This window comes from Manis pentadactyla, chromosome 2 (assembly GCF_030020395.1).
Source record: "Manis pentadactyla isolate mManPen7 chromosome 2, mManPen7.hap1, whole genome shotgun sequence".
NCBI classification, from domain to species: Eukaryota; Metazoa; Chordata; class Mammalia; order Pholidota; family Manidae; genus Manis; species Manis pentadactyla.
In genome coordinates this window covers 141,257,237-141,277,154 of record NC_080020.1, presented here as the reverse complement: position 1 = coordinate 141,277,154, position 19,918 = coordinate 141,257,237, and the positions used below count along the sequence as shown (strand labels likewise).

Below are 19,918 nucleotides of genomic sequence, written 5' to 3'. Positions count from 1 at the left end.
GGAGGGCCTGCCCAGGTCAGAGCCCAGCCTGGCCAGGTCACCGATTAACTGGCTCCACTGGGTTTCCTTTAACTAACGCAAAAGTCCTCCCGGGGCTGAGTGTGGGTGGCTCCCAGACCCTGGCTGAGGCCCGGGGCTCCGGATGCAGGTGGCAGGGCTGAGCCGTGGCATGGCACACCCCCCAGGGCCAGATGCACCTGGGGACGGCGGCGGGGATGCGAGGCCCCGGTGGGACAACAAGCTCCAGTATCTGCTGAGCTGCGTGGGCTTTGCTGTGGGCCTGGGCAACATCTGGAGGTTCCCGTACCTGTGCCAGAGCCATGGTGGAGGTGAGCTGGGCCACCCTGCCTGCGCCGCGGTCCTCGGCGGTGCTGCTCCACCCGGGGATGGCTCGCCACGGCCCCAGGAGGTCTGGTCCCACCGCAGCCCAGCCTCCGGGGCTCGGGAGCCTCCCACACACCTGTCCTCAGCCTGCCCCGGCCAGCCACCCTCTCTCCAGGTCTCCCTGTGCCTTCACAGAGACCCACACCCCCGTGGCGGTGGTTCTGCACAGGAGTCTACAGGCGCTGTCGGCATGGCCAGCCTGTTAGAGGCACTGCACTGACCGCCAGGCTCCCTGCCATGAAAGCCATTAGTTAAAGTGCTTGTCTCTCCTCTTGCAGTGGCCAGCGGGTGGCCATCCTGCTTGGCTCAGTGTGGGGACCCAGAGCACAGACAGGCCAGACAGCTGCCCCCATGAGATGACATGAAAGCCACCTGATTTTGTCCCCTGATGCGATGGGCCCAGGATGTCCCAGGCAGGCTTGCCCTTTCCTGGGTCCAACCTCTTGGGGCCGGTCTTGGTGCTGGTCAGTTTGCCTTCAAGGCTCCATCCAGTCCTGAGGAGGGAGGGCTCCGTGAGACCCCACAGAGTGACTTCCCAGCTCCATCAGGTGTCTGGTGGGAAACAGGGGCAGGAGGGGGGTGCCTCCTTTGGGTGGAGTGCTGTGGCTCCTCCCCCAGCACAGGGCGTGGGCCGGGCAGAAGGCCTGCAAGTGCGCAGATTCTTAGTCGCGTTTTCTGGTTGGGGGCTCGCCCTCCCGCTCACAGAGGGCCACCCTGTCAGTGATCTGGCAGTGGTCGGCGTCAGGGTGTGTGCAGTCTGTGGGGTCGGTGAGGCCCAGCCAATGTGCAGCAGCCTGGGCGAGAGCCTTGGCGTCCACCTTCCCTGGTTACAGGCATGCGGCTTCTTCAGCATTTGCTTCCTTCTGATTGTCAGGAAATGCACAGCATTAGAGATGTGAAAATGCAGACAAGGGCAGGGGAGGCTCGCCTGTACTGCTGCCTCGTGGGCCTCTCCAGGGGCTTGGGGTGCTGGGCACCTTGGGCCTCAGGCCTCTGATAACAGAAGTCTCCCTGAAGGCCCCTCAGGGGGCACAAACCCCTCTAGAGCAGGGCACGTGCCGGGGAGCAGCCTGGAGCGGCCGTTGCCCGCGTGGTCGCTGTGTACCCGTAAAGGCCCACTCACCCTTACCTGTGGGTCAGTGCGCCATGTGCCAGGAGGCCCAGGCAGGTCCCTGCTGCAGCCATCTTCCCAGGGCCCTTGTGGAGGCTGTGTGCCACCCCCACCCATGGGCTGTGGGGGGGTCCCTGCTTCTGAAAAGTTTCTTTGGGCCCTATTTGCAGGTGTGAAGACACTCTGTCAAATGCTTTGAAATATTTAAGTATCTTTGATTTAAATTTTTCCCTAAAAAAAAAACCCATGGGTGAGAGCTCACTTTTTTGTTTTACTTTGACCCTCACTGATTAATCTGAAAATAAGATGTAAGTGCCAAGGAGATAACATCACATTTTCAATATTATCTTATCTCCCATTTGTGATTATCAGCTTTGTACATTTTCTCTCTAAATAAAGACTTTGAGGGCAACGTTATAACAGAATTTAGCTTCTGTCACATAAATGCCACTTCCCTGGGAGCTGTTTGTGATGCATTTAGTGACTTTGAGTCAAAGGGATGCAAAGCCCACAAGCAGGAGGTGGGAGGATCTTCAAACACTGGCTGTGGTTCAGCCCAGGAAGCACTCGCCCCGGGGCCATGGCAATGCAGGGGTCACTCAGTACGTGGCCCACCAGCTCCATCCCACCTTGCATCGGTGGGGATCTATGGATTCTTGCTCTGAAGGCTGAATGGTATTAATTCCTGTAGCTTTAGGGTAAACCTTGGTGCCCAGCCGGTCCTTTAGCTCCTCTTGTTATTGGCAGTTACACTTCCATATGTCCACCAGAGCCAGGTTGTTAATTCCCACAAAAGACCCCAAGGGTCTCACTGGGAGGGCCTTGGGTTTCTAGGCCGATTTGGGAAGGAGTTCCGCCTTGAGGACACTGAGCTGCCCAGTCCTCGGGGAGCACGTCCGGCTCTCCTGCCCGGGTGTTCACTGCTGCCCTCTGTGGATGCCTTCCATGAGATCTCAGTGTATTTACTCTGCTTACCCTGAGCAGCCCCAGGCTCTATCCTGGGCAGACCTTGATGCGCACTGTACTTAGCACCCAACGTGCTGGTGACGGGCAGGGGTCACTGGAACCCACCTAGCGGCAACTGTGAACAGTGCCAGTGACCTGTCAGTCTCCAGTTGACAAGCTACATGCAAAACAGGCAGATTTGGTCACACCTGCATGGTGTTAAAGGAAGGACCAGCCCTCGGGGCTCTGACACCAAACAAAGGAGGTGGTTGGCGCACCCACCCAGCCTCCTGATCTCAGGGCGCAAAGGGCACGTCCTATGGTCCAACCAGGTTCTGGCGCTGTCTACATGAACTCAGTGAAAAGATGAAGGGCATAGCCCCACACCACTGCCCCTGACATGCAGTTTCAGCTCCTGGGTTCCCAGGTCACCTACAACTGCCCAACTTGTCTGCAAACTTGGGGTCCTGTGATCCCCACTCCTGGTTCAATCATTTGCTAGAATGGCTTGCAGACTCAGGAAGGCTCTTCAGTTACGATCACCGGGTTTCAGAGAGGATGCGACCCAGAAGCAGCCGGATGAATGAGGTGGGCAGTGTGTGGTCAGGGGCGGGGTTTCCTGTGCCCTCTCCAGCACCACCCTCCAGGAACCTCCATGCGCCGACTGCCCCGCAGCTCCCAGGCCTCTGAGTTGAGGGTTTTTATGGAAGTTCCATCCTGCAGGCACAATGGGTTAAGTCCTGGCCATTGGTGATTAGCTCAGATTCAGACCCTGTCCCCTCCTGGGGAGAAAGTTCCAACCTCTAATTAGCACATGGCTGCTCCTCTGGTGCCAGCCCACAACCCGTTTGGTCTGTGGTGTTGCTGTGCACACAGCATTGGGTAAGGCGTGTGCCTGACATGCAGACTGAGGCGCCCGACCTTGTGGCTTTAATCTTGGGGTCACAGAAATGCTTCGTTCTCTTCTCCCCCAAACACGGCAGGTTCAGCTACAGAGGCAGACTCCCTTCTCTTGGACCTTTCCCTTTGGGGAGTCCCTGACCCATGGGTTCCAGGCCTGCCCTCCCCACCGAACATGGGGTCTGTGGGGCCAAGGGGCCTAGCCGGCCTGGAGCTCACAGTCCATTCTAGACAGTGGATCAAACAGCTGGGACCCAAATCCCTGCCCGATGGCTGGGTGCCCATTTCCAAGGCCTGTGCAGTCCCCTGTGACTGCCCTCACCACACGGCAGGCATGTGCCCAAAGCCCAAGTTGGCTGGAGGTCCACACACCTCCGTGAGACCCCACAGTGGTGGTGGGGAAGGCGGAGGGAGGGTGCTTCCTTCTGGGTCCAGGCGCCTAGCCTTGGGGATGGCTCCTCCCTACCAAGAGTTCTCTGGAGTGACCTGGGCTTTATTCACGCCCCCAGCTCCAAGCCCCAGCCCACAGGTGCCCTGGCCGTCCTTAGGGCTCCCACACCTCCGGGGAAGAGGCTCCCAGAATGTGACCTTACCCTTTAATGACCCCTGGCCTTTGGCTGATAGAGAAATGACCAATAGGCACAGTTTTGACCCAAATGCTGGCCTGGAGTCTCCTGCACAAGTCAAAGTGGGCCAAGGGCTAGGTGGCCACCTGCCTTCTCCAGGGTCCCAGCTCAGTGTCAAGACATCTGATGGTGACATGAAAAAACAGAGAGAGGCTGGCAAACAGTTCTGGGCACCTGTGGCTGGTAGGAAAGCCTGGCCGGCCCCATGCCATCTCAGCCAGGAGCTGGGAAGGGCGGCTTGGCACTGACGGCAGCATGGTAGCTCAGGGGACCACACCCTGGTGTTGTCCCAGACTGGGTGTGCAGGTGGGGAAGGGCAGCCACCAGCCCTGGAGTGTCCAGGTGCCAACACGCAGGTGCCTGGAGTTTGTGGAGGCAGAAACCGGAGGGAAGGCAAGCAGCTCTGGTTGGGGTGCGGCCCAGGGGACGCGGCCCCTGGCTGCCAGGGGCTCAGTTCTTGTGGCAGCAGGAGATGGCATGTGGGCCCCACAGGGTGCAGACAATGGCTTCTTCCTGCAGGCCTGGCTGAGAGGCTGTGGTCCCATCACACTGGGCCTGCGGGCCTGTGGGCTCAGATAGCCTGGTACCCACTCACCCTGTGGCCCCCGGGGTCCCAGCATTCTCTTGGGCTTCTTATGCCCCCCAGCTTGCTGGGTGGGGACCTTCCCCACTGACCTCACCTGCTCTACCATCCGCTCCATGGAGCCTATCAGAGCGGCTCCCCCTGGGGGATGGGGAGACCTGGTCCCTCAGGTGCCGTGGGTGTTGGCCCCCCACACCCACACAGGATGCAGGAGGTATGGAAGGGAAGGTCCCAGCCAGGCTCAGCGACCCCAACATTCCACTCTGAGCGAAGATCAGCCCCCTGCCCTGCAGGCTCATGGGCCCATGGGGCTCAAAGGGATGGTGCATGGAACCATGAGCTGGGACACAGCCAAGTGACCCTACAGTGGCAGATGAGATACCCCGACACCACCTGTCCCCCTCTCCAGGGCCCATGCCTGGCCTCTGTGTCATTGCAGGAGCCTTCCTCGTCCCCTATCTTGTTGCCTTGGCCCTCGAGGGGATTCCCCTCTTCCACATTGAGCTTGCCATTGGCCAGCGCCTGCGGAAGGGCAGCGTCGGGGTGTGGACAGCCATCTCACCCTACCTGGGTGGAGTCGGTATGCAGTTCCCTGGAGCCCTGTGCGCAGCTGCTCAGGCCTGGCGGGGAGTTGCTGGGGTTGTGGGCTCGGAGGTGGTGTCTGCCTGCTTGTCCCGCCAACACACATTTGGCAGTTTTGAGCCTGTAGACATAGGGGGTGCCTGACGCAGATGTGCAGGGAGACCCACACAGAAGCATCCCAGTGGGAGCTGACCTGGCCACACTCTGAGGTGGCCTCTCCCAGGAGGGCAAGGACATGGGAGCAGGGTACTGTGTGGGGTACACTTGGCATAGGAGGGGTGGCAAGGGGCCCAGCCCAACAGAGCAGCCAGATGTCCCAAACTGCCCTGGGCCTGTGCACATGTGGGGCACTGGGGGAGGCCTGGATGAGAGCAGAGCCGCCCCACTGCCCCCCGTGCCCTTGAGGCAGGGGCTGAAGTACAGGGGTCTGTGTGCCACCACTGGTCCTGTGACATGATGCCTCCTCCAGGCGGCTCCACTGTGGTCCAAAAGCCCTACCTGAAACAACCTGGAAGTCTAGGGGTGGGAAGGGCTGTGCCCAGCCAGGAAGAGCCCGGGGGATGCAGGCCAGAGGGGTGTGCGGTGGGAGCCCCCGGGGTGCCCTGGGGAGCAGGAGCTGTCCCATGTGCATGGGACGGCCTGCAGGTGGGCAGGTGCTGAGCAGGAGCTGTGGCTGTGCTGCAGGGCTGGGCTGCTTCACCATGTCCTTCCTGATCAGCCTGTACTACAACACCGTCCTGAGCTGGGTGCTGTGGTACTTCCTCAACTCCTTCCAGCACCCGCTGCCCTGGAGCTCCTGCCCACTGGACCTCAACCGCACAGGTAAGATGAGGGCATCGCCTGCCTCACCAGAGCCCCCAAGGGCTCCCCAAAGAGCACACCTGAAACCCAGTCTATACCCCGGGTGTCTGCCCACTGCTGGACTAGGGGCCCACAGGGACCCCACTGCTCACAGCACAGCACCTGGGCCCTTACCCCATGAGGGGAGCAGATGGGATTGGCACCTCACTGCACCGGGTCTTTGGGCCCAGACCCCAGCCAAGGGCTTGATCTGGGGACATCTTTGTGATGTGGAGGAGTCATCAGTTCAGCAGTTGGCTGGTGAAGCGGTGTCAGCCAAGTTTTCCTCCTGCCTTGGGCTGGTCCAAGCTCGTGTTGGCACTTTCTGAACGAGGAAGCCCTGGGTGCTTGGATAGTGAGGCCCCATGGACCATGGCTGGACACCCTGGGCAGCAGGGGTACTGGACCCCCAGGTGTGCCCAGTGCTCCAGTAGCAGCCCCAAGGCAGGTTATCTGCAGCCTGCACTTCCATCTGGAGGTTTGCGGGGCCTCAATCCCAGCATGAGTGGCATAGCCAGCCCCTGACAGGCCCCTCCTGGTCCCAGGGCTCGTGGAGGAGTGCCAGGGCAGCAGTACCGTGAGCTACTTCTGGTACCGGCAGACGCTGAATATCACGGCCGACATCAGTGACAGTGGCTCTATCCAGTGGCGGCTGCTGGGCTGCTTGGCTGCCTGCTGGGCGATCGTGTATCTGTGTGTCATCAGAGGCATCGAGTCCACTGGGAAGGTGAGAGCCTGCAGGCATGCCCGCTCCCCAGCTCCCACCAGCTCTGGGGGACCCCTCCCCATCATCAGTGTTAGTCTTGGTCAGAGGTTCTGCTGGGGGAGCATAAAGATGAGGTTGGGTGAGTCTCCTAAAATCACGAATGACCATTATCCTGGTGATATTCTACTATGACCGAAGTAAAACCACCTTTCCGGCCTTCTTTGACTGTGTTAAACAAACATTGTAGATCTTTTCCACTTAATGTATTTGGGTCTCTGTGTTTAAAGTATGTTTCTGTTAGATGGCATAGCATAAGGTCTTGCTTTTTTATCCATTAACCATCCCTGCCTTTTGTTTGGGTATTTAGACCATTTACATTTAATGTGATGTTCATCTGTTTAAGTCTGTCAGCTTGTGTTGTTTTCCACTTGTTCCATTTGCTCTTTCCTCTCTCTGTTTCTCTGAATATTTTTGATGATCCCACTCTATGTCCTCTGCTCACTTGTACCCCCTCCTGCAGCTCTGGTGTCACATGTTTGACTTGTAATGGATCACAGGCAGCGAACACACTGGTAACATTTTTGCTTTAAACAGTTGATTATCTTTCAGAGACTTAAGTAATGAGACAAAGATATTGATAGTTACTCATCGGGTTTCCATAAACAGAGGATCAAGGAAGCCTGAGCTCCATCTCACACACGTGCCCTGGCATGGGGGACCCCCACCCTGTCTTCTCTCTGGGCATGGAGGAGGCCACTGTTAAGTGTCTGTCCTGGGAAACGACTGTGACATGCTTCTGCACCTCCCAGACCCTGGCTCGCCATCCAGGGTGGAGGAGCTGTTGGGAAGCTCTGAGTGTGCACATGGGCCCATGGGTTTTCTCAGTTGGCATGTGAGAGTTACAGTTATGCTCAGGTGAGGCTCCTCACACTGGGGAAGATTTACTGAATTAGACCAAAGCAACTTTTAGGCCCAGAATGCCAGACAGCAGTTCCAAATAATCCATTATGAAGGTCCCCAGAGATACATCAGGGAATTCCCCAAAGCCAGTCTTTGGGGTCCTGGGAGTCAGTGAGGGAAGGACACCATCTGCATGTATTGTGTGCAGACACCATGTGTGCTGACCCCTGTCCAGACCTGCCTGAGACAGGGGATGTCTCCCTCAGAGGGGAGGGGTGCAGATGGGGGTGCTAGCCCAAGGTCCCTGTGGGGCAGCCAGTGGGGGCCTCAGAAGGGAAGCAAGAGGACAGGAAGGGCAGAGAGAGCCAGATGCAATGGGTAAAGGGAGTCCTGCTGGCTCCAGGGCACCCTCTGCCCAGCCCCGTGGGTACTGCAGATGAGCAACATGGTCCAGATGCCTGGTGAGCCTGAAGGGGGGGGTCTCTCTTTAAGGCAATTTACTTCACGGCCTCATTCCCCTACCTGGTCCTGACCATCTTCCTGATCAGAGGGCTCACGCTGCCTGGGGCGACTGCTGGGCTGGTCCACCTGTTCACTCCCAATGTAAGTGGGTCTTGAGTTCACATCCAGGCTCATCCCACCCCTGGCAGTGGGCACAGCCATGAGCCGGAGGCGAGGCCACCCAGGGCTGTGTGTGGGTGAGGGTGAGGGCAGTGCGGTAGGTAGGCAGGAGGGCAGGAGGATGACTCGGTCTGGGACATGGGGACCTTGTGCCTGCTGGACGTTGGGGGCCGGGTTCAGGGGAGAGGCCTCTGGGAGTGCTGTGTCCACCCCTCCTACCCTGGCCCCCTCACCATGTCAGCTACCATCGCTGAGTATGGTCCCTCATGAGTGGCCCTGATCTGTTCTTGGGGCCTGGGCAGCCTGTGCCAGCTCAAGAGAGCTGTCCCGGAGGAAGGGGAAGCGGGTGCTGGGACCGGGTGGCCTGAGTGCTGAGCTTCAAGCCCACCCCGCACCCCCCCATTCCAGATGCAGATTCTCCTGGACCCCCGGGTGTGGCTGGATGCAGCCACCCAGATATTTTTCTCTCTGTCTCTGGCCTTTGGAGGACACATCGCTTTTGCGAGTTACAACCCACCCAGGTAGGGGCCAGGCTGGAGGTGGACTCCATTCACTGGGGCACCAGGCAGCATCCCAAAGCTCTGTATAGACCATCCAGCCTGGGTGGAGTTTGCCCAGTGTGAGCTGACAGGAGCAGGCTCACAGGATGCTGGCAATCACTGTGTCATCCCCAGAGGGCCCACAGGTCAGGGCCTTCTCTGGCAGCCTCCAGCATGTTCCTAAGCCAGATAATCAAACCCAGGAACAAGGCTTAACTGGAGCTGACACTGACCCCCACGCACCACCTGTGATGCACCAGGTCTCAGAAGCAGCAGGAGTGTGCACGTCACCTCCGGCACAGGGCTGCCACCTCGGGGCCAGGAACCACACCCCACTTTATGGGGCCAACAGGCCATGGCACTAAAGCAAGATCCAGGGCCTCATAAGCCGCACAGCCCAGGGCTCCGTGACACAGTCAAGCAGACTCACTCCGTGTGGTTGTCAGGGTGGCCCCCTCAGTGGCAGAGGGCCAGGTCCTGGCAGGAGCACCTGGGCCGCAGGGATTGCATCTGACCCGCTCCTGCCCGGGCCCCTCCATGATGCTGGCCTGCAAAGTCTGAGCCAGCCCCACAGAGCCCTCTGCCTTGGCCAGGGTGGGCAGGGAGTGGGTGACAGGGAGGGGGCCTGAGACCACCAGGACAAGCCCCAGCATTTCCAGGTGGCACATGCATAGCCCATGCGCAGAGTGGGGGCACCCGGATGGGGTGTTGAGGCTGCAAGCCCCCTGAGGCGCTCTAACCACAGAGCCCATGATGCATATGTTTTTGCCCAGGAACGACTGTCAGAAGGATGCAGTGGCCATTGCCCTGGTCAACAGCATGACCTCTCTCTATGCATCCATTGCTGTCTTCTCAGTCTTGGGGTTCAAGGCAGCCAATGACCATGGGCGCTGCCTGGACAGGTGAGCATGGCGGCCTCAGCTCTCTGGGGCCAGGTGTCCATGGAGCAATGGCCACCAGCCAGCACCTGCCACACTGGGAGCCCCACACAACCACCCTTACTTCCTTAGGGGATGGGGTGACTGCCCCCAAAAGTTCATGCCCAGAGCCTAGGTGAGCTGGTGGAGGGGTGTGTGCATGGGCATTACTGGTGCTAGAGAGGGTGGGCCCCAAATCCAAGGACTTATCAGAGACAGAAAGGGGCACAAGGACACCAGGAGAGGCCAAGTGATGACAGGGACAAAGGCTGGAGGAACGTGGCCACCAGCCCAGGGATGCCAGGGGCACCAGCGGCTGTAAGGGGCAGGAGGACTCCACTTGGAGCCTCAGCGGGAACGTGGGCCCACCTGCCCTGATGTCAGCCTCTAGCCCCAGGATGGTGAGGGGGGTGCTGGCTGCCGCAGGTCTCCCGGTCTGCGGTCTCTGTGCCAGCAGCCCCAGGACACTGGCACAGTAGGGGGCTGCTGCGTGGACTTAGGGCTATGGATTCCTGCTCCAGACGTGGCTTACGACTTAGACCCCAGAGGCGCCAAGCCCGTCTGTGATGCTACTCGCTGTCCATAGCGCTCAGGATGCCCCAGAGTGACCTGGTCCGTGTCGACACAACTTGGAGAGGCCCCTGCCCTAACCATGCAGGCCACACCAAGGACCACAGCCTTCGCAAGGGAGGAGGAGGAGCTGCACTGTGCAGCCTGAGTCCTGGCAATGTGGGAGCTGCGGGGTGTGAGCCCCTGGTGGAAGGTTCCGGAGAGGTTGTGGTGCCCGTGCCCTGGTGAACAGCGGGAACTCGGCCAGAGAGCAGCAGGGCAGATTCCACTGTGGCAAGGCCCTTAACTGCACGCTGGCAGCCATGCGGTCACCTGGGCCTATAGGCAGCTCAGGTCTATGCATTTGGGGCAGTACACAGCACTGTGGCACCGTGCAGGAATCTGAAGAGCAGACCACCCACCACAAACGCACAAAGATGCGGCGGCCGTGGCCCTGGTGGACTGCGGGGACACTCCTGTGCAGTGTGAGCTGCAGCTAGAAGGCTGGGTGAGGCCCACCGACCCTCCAGGAATGGGCCTGGGTGACTCATAGTGTTGTCGCTCTGGACAAGGCCACAGCCCCTGGCAGTGCCACGAGTACTGATTTCGAGGTTACAAATAAACTTGAGCGAGTAGGCGCCTGCTTAGCTCACCTGGCCTCTGTCCCTGCAGAAATATTCTCCGCCTGATCAATGCATTCGACCTCCCGGACCAGGGGATCTCCAGGGAAGCCTACCCTGCAGCTCTGGGGCATCTGAATGCCTCCCAGCCCAAGCAGGTCGCCCAGCTCCACCTGGAGTCCTGCCGCCTGGAAGACTTCCTGGATAAGGTACTGCGGCCTGGCCCCAGGGCACCAGGGGACCAGGGGTGGGGCCTGGTGGCAGATGGCTGCCAGCTTTCTCCATAGACTGGTCCCAGGCCAGCCTGGGTCATGAGCAAAGGCCTCCGGGCTGACCCTTGCCTCCGCTTCACCAAGCTTCCAGAAGACGCTGTGGCCTCCAGTGTAGCATGTCTGACGGCCCTGCCCAGCAGGCCAGGGTCCAGGCTGACCCTGAGAGCAGGCGCTGATGGTGCCAGGCCCAGGGTTGGGGGCCAGGACACGGGTCACAGAGTGGGGCTATGGCAGAGCTGGGCAGCCACTCACAAGGTCAGCTGACACCCGGGGGCCAGGGCAGTGGGCTGGGGTGGGCCCTTGGTCGCCTGTTGGCTGCAGGTCATCAAGGGGACAGTTCCTTCCCTCAGAGGCACAGCAGCACGGGTAGGGCTGGGCCCAGAGGGGCCGGTCAGCATGCATGTCCCAGCACGGCGCCCTGCACATGTGCTGCAGAGTGCCTCCGGCACGGGCCTGGCCTTCATCGTCTTCACGGAGGCCGTCCTCCACATGCCCGGTGCCCCCAGCTGGGCTGTGCTCTTCTTTGGGATGCTGTTTGCCTTGGGCCTGTCGTCCATGTTCGGGAACATGGAGGGCATCATCACACCGCTCCTGGACATGGGGCTCATGCCCAGATCGGTCTCCAAGGAGGTCCTGACTGGTGAGCGGGAACCTGGCGTCTGGGAGGGCTGCCCTGTCCTGCTGCTCCTGGTGTTCTGTCCGGAAGGCTGGGGCTGGTCTTGCCACCTCTTGGGGCTGGTCTTGCCACCTCTTGGGGCTGGTCCCCACAGCCCTGCTCTGACATGATGTTCCCTGAGGGCCCATCACGGGAGAGCCCAGCTGGGTGGGGCGGGGAGCAGCTCTGCCCCAAGCCTGCGCTGACCCCTCTACCCTCCAGCACGGCGCTGGAAGCAGGCAGGGATTGAGGTGCAGGGGGCTGGGAGGCGCTGACAGGCGGGTCACTGTCCCTTGGGCGCCAGAGAAGCAGGGTCCCTGTCCCCTCAGGGGTGACCTGCCTGGTCTGCTTCCTCGTGGCGATCTGCTTCACGCTGCAGTCTGGAAACTACTGGCTGGAGATTTTTGACAATTTCACCGCTTCCATGAACCTGCTGGTCTTTGCCTTCTTTGAGGTGGTGGGCGTTGCTTATGTTTACGGGATGGAGCGGTGAGTCCCACCTCCCCTCAGGGTCCACCTGAGGGCCGGGTTAGGAACTGCCCCAGATCGCCACGGGCACTCGGGGGAACGGCCCTGTGCTTCCCAAGCCCGTATACACTGTACAGGCATCAAGGCAGCTCCAGGACCAGATGGGACCATCAGAGGTCCTCCCAGAACGAATCAGGGGTCAGAGCAGGGGCTCCTCGGGGCCAGAGAAGCCCCTGGGCATCCCTGCCCACCCGCCTGGCTGCACAGGCCTCCAGCCTGTGGGGAGGCAAACGACACAACGCCAGTCTCCAGCCATGCAGGGCGGGCTCCAAAGTCAGAGGACACCAGACCCCATTTTGGAGGCCACCAAGAAGCCTGGCCCCAGTCCTGCCCATCCCTGCCTGGCTCGGCCCACAGCACACCTGGACTCACCTGCCCCACACCAGCACTCCCGCCCGCCCAGAGGGCCCTAGACGTTGTGACCTCTGTCCTTGTATTCCAAGGGTCCTGGGAGTTCCTGAACACCAGGGCCTTCACTGTAGCTCTGTAGGCACAGGACCCAGAAGGCTTGTCCCAAGCTGGGACTCTGCCCAGCTGGAGAGGGGCAGCTATCTGGAGGGCTGGCAGGTGACATGGGGAATGGTGAGCCCCTGGACGTGACTGGTCGTGGGGTCTCAAAAGGAGGCTCAGGAGGGCAGCTGAAGGTGGGGAGCAGGCAGGCAGGGCGGTGAAAAAGGTGCTGTCCTCCTGGGTGTAGCTGACATGTGGCCCAGGTCACCTCCGTCCCTCCCCTGGAGGACAAACCCCCAGTCCTGCCTGGGGCAACTCCCAGGGGCGGGCTGGCCTCCTCCCTGGAGTGGTCAGAGGCCAGGAGCACCCAGGAGCACCGTCTGCCCAGCCAGACAGGCCTGCTCATCTGCCCTTGCCTGCGTATTGACCCAGGGTTGGGGGCCAGGACACGGGTCGCAGAGTGGGGCTATGGCAGAGCTGAGCAGCCGCTCACAAGGTCAGTTGACACCCGGGGGCCAGGGCAGTGGGCTGGGGTGGGCCCTCGGTTGCCTGTCGGCTGCAGGTCATCAAGGGGACAGTTCCTTCCCTCAGAGGCACAGCAGCACGGGTAGGGCTGGGCCAGGAGGGGCTGGTCAGCATGCATGTCCCTCCTGGGTGGGGTGCTCCTCGGGACCCAGGAGGGGCACTTGGGAAGCACAGGGGCAAAGGCCACAGTGACTCTCAGGACAGCACCCGCAGGCTGCATCTCGGTGCCCCTGGACGGAGGCTGCCGGCTGAGAGGGTAGGATTGCAGGCACAGGGTGGAACGGCCTAAGCCTGGCGTCTCTGTGCCAGGTTCTGTGATGACATAGCGTGGATGACAGGGAGGCGGCCTGGCCTTTACTGGCAGGTGACCTGGAAGGCTGTCAGCCCCCTGCTGCTGCTGACCATCCTTGCGGCCTATGCTGTCCTCCTGGCCTGGACGCCGCTGAGCTACAAGGCCTGGGACCCCCAATATGTAGGTCCCTTGGTGGGGTGCTGGGATACCTTCCCTGCTGCCCTCCAGGGCCCAGAGAACCTCTCGGTGGACACTGGTCCCTAAGCAACCATGTGGGCTGCATTTGCCAGGAGACCCGGGACAGACCCCTAGCACCTGTGGGGGCACCAGAGCCGACTCCCACAGCCCTGGCAACCTGGGCCAGTGGGCCGGGAGCGGCTCCCAGGTCCCCACAGTTCCTCCCATGGGGTCGTGCCTGAGCCACACATCCTGTGTGTGGACAGGTACCCTAAACACCCACCTGTTCTGAGACCAGATACAGGCTTGCACACTTGTCACTGAACTGGTGGTAGGGGAGGTCAGAGGGAGAGGTGTGCGGTTGCATCTGGCACCGGCCATTGCCCTGCTCAGAGCCACGGGGCCCAGGTGAACTCAGGACCTCTGTGCCACCCCTTCTCGGGAGCTGGAAGGAATTGCTCCAGTTTCCTCAGAGGGGCAGCTCCCCAGATTGTCCAGTGCACCCAGGGGAAGGGCCCTCTAGCCTCAGAGCCTTCGTGAATACCGTCCGCCTAGATTGGCACCCCAGTGCCTCACTGAGACTCAGGAAAGGGGCCTGAGGTCAGGTGGGCAGTGTCCCCACCTCACAGCTCCCAGGGTGCCCAGCGGCCCTCCTGGGCGGTCCCCCAAACCACGGTGCCCCTTGGGCGGGCAGGCAGCTCTCCCCAGAATGCGGAGCCCAGGCCCCCAAGAGGCTCGGCCCACCCCCTGGAACCTCGGCTCCCGCATCCCCGCTGGCCTGGGCCTGGGCCTCTCCCTCCCACCCACCTGGGGGTGGCGGGTGAAGCTGCCCCACTCTCTTTGCCACTGTGGCTGGAGGTCAGTCCCCATCCGTCCGTGGTGGGCCAGTAGGGCGGTGCCCTCCCCTCGTCGATGCCCACCCGAGGCCGTGTGTGCCCACAGGCGCAGTTCCCCTGGAGGCAGGAGAAGTCCTACCCGGGCTGGGTACGGGCCACCTGTGTGCTCCTGTCCTTTGTACCCTCCCTGTGGGTCCCCGCTGTCGCGCTGGCCCAGCTGCTCTTCAGGTGCAGACGGAGGCAGGACGCTGGGCAGGACCGTGGTGAAGCTGCTGAGGGCCAGGGACGGGCGTGGGGAGGGCTGGGCCCCTGTGCTGCTTGCTAGCAGAGCACCCAACCGTATTACACACTTGCTCTGACCCTGAGACCCGTGGTAGTTGTCACCTGATGTCCCCATGCCCTCCAGACCCAGCTCATGGCACACCCCAGCTCAACATTGTCCATGCTGTTTGACAAACTGGAGGCGGCCTAGTCTGGCTGCCAGGGCCTTGCCATCTGGGGTCCTGCAGGTGCCATCTGGGTGGTCATATGCTGTGCCTGCAAATGTGTAAACACCATGGCGTGTGTGGGCGGGGGTCCCAACTACCAAGCAGGCTGGCAGAGGAGCCTCTGAGAAGGCCCATGGCCACATCCTCTGCAGCTGGGGGCAGCTGGGGGCCTCAGGCCACTCGAGCTGGGAGGATCTGCGTGGCTGACCTCCAAAAAGTTGATGCCCCCACGGTGAACTCAGAGGAAGGCCGTTTATTCACTTAGAGGACTGGGGTCATGGGCATGGTCTGCTGTGACCATGTTCCAAGTGGAGGGACCTCTGGGGTGCGGCCAGGCAGCAGAGGTGCAGCAATCACAGAGAACCCCCCAGCTGCCCACCCTTGCCCAGGGCAGGCCCTCCTCCCGTGAGCCCATGAGTAGGAGCTGCCAGGGGCTGGGGATCTGCAGGGCCACTGCTGCAAGCCCCCCTCCTGCAGCAGCCTCAGGGTCACCTGTGTCCCCAGAAACAAAGAGGCTGAGGAACCTCGCCCACTCACTCCTGGCCGCCCCTCCACTGCCCACCCCTGCCCGCGTCATGCCCTCTGAGCAGCCCCTGGTGCCCATCTCTGAGTCCTCCAGGGTTCCCAGACTCCCCCGCCTCCCCATCACTCAGCCCACTCCCCTGCTAGGCAACCCCCATCCCTCTTCTCTCTCTTCCCCCTCACCCCACAGCACCCCAGCCCCAGCCCCGTTCTAAGGCGCAGGGCCCTGGACACACAAGCTTGCTTCTCACTTGCCACAGGGACCACGTGCATCCTTGGCTTCCCCCTGCTGGGAGCAGCCCAGTGAAGACCTCGACACCCCTTTCTAAGCCTTGTCAGGAGTCCCAGGTGGGGCAGGCACTGTCCGGGGCTGAAACCCCCACACAAAGTAGGCAGGTTACAGGCAGCCTGTGCCAGCCAAACAGGGGCTGGCCTTGCCCTGTCAGCCCAGACCCGCATGAACAAAGGTGCAGGCACAGCCACTAAAGTGGGCTGAATGCAAAAGTGCCCCCGAAAGTGTGTCCTATGACCCCAGGTAGGGCGAGCCCCACACATTGCCCTCCCCTGCGGTCCTTGGCTGGCGGCCCCCTCCTCCACCAAGCAGCAGCGACGGCCAGTGAGCCTTTCTCACAGCCATTCCTCTGACACGCGTCTCTTCAGCTCCTTCCATAGTGAGGGACAGATCATATGAGGTCCACCTGGAAGTTCAGGAGGCTCCCTTCAGCTCAAGGTCAGCTGATTGGTCACCTAATGCCACCTGCGCCCGTAACCTCCTTTGCTGTGCCAGGTAACTCCCTCACAGGTTGGACACGGGCATGGACATTTTTGGGGATCATTATTCTGCCCAAGCCTGCCCAGGTTTGGAAAGCCCTTGGCTCCACGGTGTCCTTCACAGGTGGGACCCCACACGGCCGGGCATGCAGCACACACCAGGGTCGCAGGGCTGGGGTGACCACTCAGCACTCTGGGGTCTCAGGGCATTGTCACTTGCCTACCAGTGTCTGTGGGGTGTCTGAGCAGATCAGCTGCCTGACACGCATGGTAGATCTAGGGAGGGTCAAAACTAGATCTGTTTTTTTGCTTTTAAACGTTTACTATTTTCACATTTTGCCGAGATCTGACAATTTATGTAGTGGTTTTAAAAGCCTGACCAAAGCACATGCCTTTTTCAAGGGTGGGCCACTTCCATCAACATAAAAGCACTCCCAAGTGAAGTCACAGCAAAGTACATTTTTCAGGGCCTGTGGGAGATGGGTGACTGTACGACTGACCCTGTGGGTCTGGTTCCATGCAGAAATGCCAGACACAGGCTCAGTGTGCCATGAGCCCGGTGTGGCCGGTGGCAGGTCAGCTCAGGTACCTGCAGTGTCCCCGTTATGTCCCCATTGGGTCTGTGACCTGCCCTGGGTGGTGCGTCAGTCCTTCTCTCTTTACAACTGCGAGGGCACCACTGGGCCGGCACTGCACGTGGACTTGGGTCTGCCATAAATGCATCAGCTCAGTCCCTTGGTCACAGTCCCCAGCAACAGTAAACCAGGTAATCACCATAAACGCTGACATGCGACATCCACTCACGCTCTGGCAATCTGGGCCGTGGTAGTCAGCACCAACCCTGGCCAAGGTACACTGGACAGCGCCCAGCCAGGAGAGAGGCCCATCAGGGACATGCCGGAAGGAAGCCTTGGGAATTGCTCACTAGTATCAATATGGCACTCACTGGCCTGGTGCTGCCTCTGGGCTGGGCAGAGCCAGTGCCCCTGGGCACCCTCCTTCACAGGTGCCCATTTGAGCTGCTCCCTTCCTACTCTTTGTGCTGTTCTGGGTTCAAGGACGTTTGTCCAGCACCTGCACGCAGGATGGCCCCATGTGCTGGTCTGGGAGGACACACTGCTGTCTCCTGCTTGGGGCCTCATCTTCAACAGAGGAAGATGGCAAAATCCTGCTCAGTGTCCTGGCAGGACCGGCGGCTCTGTGGACAAGCACCCTTCCAGGGGAACACTTCCACAGGGACCCCCACAGCTGCTAAGGCTGGGGCAGACCTGGAAGGGGGTCCAATCACGACGCTGGGGGTTCTGGCTCAGCTACAGTGAAGAGGGCAGCCCCTCCTCGCCATCACCAAGGCCCCAGGCTCCTCACTTCCGCAAGAGCCCCTCCACAGTCTCCAGCCACCTCCCCCACTGTGGCCTCTGCTCCGCCCCCAAATCTTGCCCCCCCCACCTCCAAACTCTTGACCCTGGCATGGATAAGCCAGCAGCTGGCTGCAGCACCCAGGGCCACTGCAGAGGATGCCCCAGGAGCCTCCAAGCTTCCCCCACCCCGAGCAGGGGGCTTGGTGTGGGCCCCTGCCTGCAGCACCAGTATCTCTGGACCTGGAGAAAAATGTGAACTCCAGGCACCCCCCCCCAAGTCTTGCTGAACCAGGAACTCGGGGATGGGGAGCACCTCCCAGCTCCCCTCCACCTCCCCAGCCCTCTCTGGGCACCTGGCCTCTGCCTGGTCAGCGGCTGCCCACCTCTGTCTGTGTCTTGGGGTCCCTAAGCCCAGCCCCCTCCAGAGCCTCGGCCACGGCCCTGAGCAGGCACGCACCCCAGCCCGGCCTTTCAGGACCCCTCTTCCCCAGGTTGCCCTGCTGCCTGCAGCATGGGAAGCCTCTGCAGCGCAGGGCCCACCCCATGTGAGCAGGACTCCTCGGAGGCCCATCTGGCTCTCCCTCTGCACAGCTCCCCACTTCAACAGAACCCCGTCCCTCTCCCAGGTGCCAGGTGGCCGGGGCATCTGCCCTGTGTGCTCCTCCTGGGCTCTGAGGCCACTAAACGGGCATGATGGCACTTGGACAAAGGAGGCCCGCGGTGGTCAGGAGGCAGGAGTGGGCGGAGCAGGGTCACCCCAGGGGCTTGGGGGACAGAGGGGACTGATGGGGGTCAGATGGGAAGGGACTGGCTACACGATGCAGGGCCAGAGGGTGGGCAGCAGCAGAGAGAGGGAAGGGGCTGGGCTCAGCATGCCGGGCTTGCCACCCACACACCCCTTCCCCCTACTGCCCTCTGCACCTGCCCCACAGGGGTGCTCTCCCCACCACCGCCTCCCCTTCCCTCCCTCACCTCCTGCCCCAGAAACCCCTCTGCCCCCTGCCAGGCCAAGGATCCTTGCACATCACACAACCTACAATGCTTGAGTTTCTAAAATTACAGGCTATGGTACCTGTGCAGTGCACGTTTTAATATGTAAGAAAAACTTAAAACTATGGAAAATAAACAAAGGCACAATATTTTCTTTCCTTGCCCTGCCCCCCTGCCCCCGGGGTGGCGGGTGGAGGTAGAGGCGGTGGGGGGGTGGCGGGGGGCTGTGGAGGCCGCATGGAGGGCGGTCAGTATGGCCTGGGCCGTGTGCAGGGACGCATCTGGACACCGGTGGTCCAGGTGCCAGTGTGGGCATGAGAAACAGGATGAGGCTGGGGGCACGGCTGGGCGGGGTCGGCCGGGCCACAAACAGCTGACTGGGCCTTTTGCTTTCCGGAAGCCTGAGGCTGGAACTTTGGATGCGTCTCCAGGGAAGGCGGGTGGGGCGGTCGGGAAGGCAGGGCAGGGCTGTGCAGGACGTGCAGGACATGAGGCGGCGTCCACATACCTCCCTGTGCCCTTGGGGACACGCGTGCCATAGCTCCTGCCTGGGACAGCCCCGCAGTGAAGAGGGCGACAAAGGTCCCCGACATTCCCTGTGTCCACCCAGTTCTCCCACCTGCCTTCTCCTGGTGGCCAGCAGCTAAAGGTTGGCACCCGGGTCCCCAGAAGGTGGCAGTGGGCAGGCCCCGCTTCCCTGAAGACATGCGGGCCAGCCCCTTCCCTGGAGCAGCCTGGCTGGCAGCCCCCATTCCTGGGGCTCGGGGAGAGGACCAGGCTCAGGGAGCAGCGGCCCCTCCCACAGTGTGCCAGGCTGCAGCCCAACGCGGGATGTGGGAAGGGCTGGCGGTCAGTCCAAGATGGTCTTGAAATCTGTGGTCAGGGCCGGGTCAGCCACTGCCTCCAGAACAGCCAGGGTCACCTTGGGGAGCTGCTGGCTCAGCCGGGCCTTGGCTATAAGGAGAATGAAGTCAAACCTCCTCCCAGAAACAGCAACCCCACCCCACCCAGGACTCTGCTGAGGCCGGGCAGACACGTGTGTGTGCTGAGCGCCCAGTGTGCAGGCCAGGCTCCTGGTGGCGGAACCTCAGCCCACCACGCTGGGCACGGACAGGGACCCCAGAGCCACTGTCGGGGCAGTGGGCAGCCAGGCAGAGGCACGGGGGCAGTGGGATGCGCGGAAAGTCGTGCAGGCCGGAGGGCTGGAGGTCGCGGTTCTGTGGGGGCAGGT

At 61.3% G+C, this 19,918-nt stretch overlaps 2 protein-coding genes across 6 annotated transcripts in view; one reads left to right on the top strand and one right to left on the bottom strand.

The window, feature by feature from the left end:
- Positions 1 to 86: 86 nt before the first annotated feature.
- On the top strand, positions 87 to 16,625 carry SLC6A18 (solute carrier family 6 member 18). 3 transcript variants are annotated; one of them, XM_057496795.1, is made up of 13 exons: positions 87 to 329; positions 4,989 to 5,129; positions 5,816 to 5,953; positions 6,517 to 6,698; positions 8,070 to 8,180; positions 8,607 to 8,719; positions 9,511 to 9,639; positions 10,876 to 11,032; positions 11,531 to 11,735; positions 12,080 to 12,239; positions 13,563 to 13,725; positions 13,836 to 13,988; positions 14,665 to 14,770. In XM_057496795.1, the coding sequence occupies exons 1-12, from the start codon at positions 143 to 145 to the stop codon at positions 13,962 to 13,964; spliced, it is 1,815 nt and encodes a 604-aa protein (XP_057352778.1). In that variant the 5' UTR covers positions 87 to 142; the 3' UTR covers positions 13,965 to 13,988; positions 14,665 to 14,770. The 3 variants fall into 3 exon arrangements, with proteins under 3 accessions (XP_057352778.1, XP_057352779.1, XP_036776001.2); XM_036920106.2 differs by lacking the exon at positions 13,836 to 13,988 and having other exon boundaries at positions 88 to 329; positions 14,665 to 16,625; XM_057496796.1 differs by lacking the exons at positions 13,563 to 13,725; positions 13,836 to 13,988 and having other exon boundaries at positions 14,665 to 16,625.
- Positions 16,626 to 18,766: 2,141 nt separating this feature from the next.
- The window catches only part of TERT (telomerase reverse transcriptase), a 31,048-nt gene continuing 29,896 nt past the window's right edge, over positions 18,767 to 19,918 (bottom strand). For 2 of the 3 annotated variants that reach the window (XM_036920081.2, XM_036920090.2), the window contains one exon: positions 18,767 to 19,641. In XM_036920081.2, the coding sequence (XP_036775976.2) occupies positions 19,538 to 19,641 (104 nt within the window). In that variant the 3' untranslated portion in view covers positions 18,767 to 19,537. The remainder of the gene's footprint in view (positions 19,642 to 19,918) is intronic. The other variant, XR_005031716.2, reaches the window with a different exon arrangement.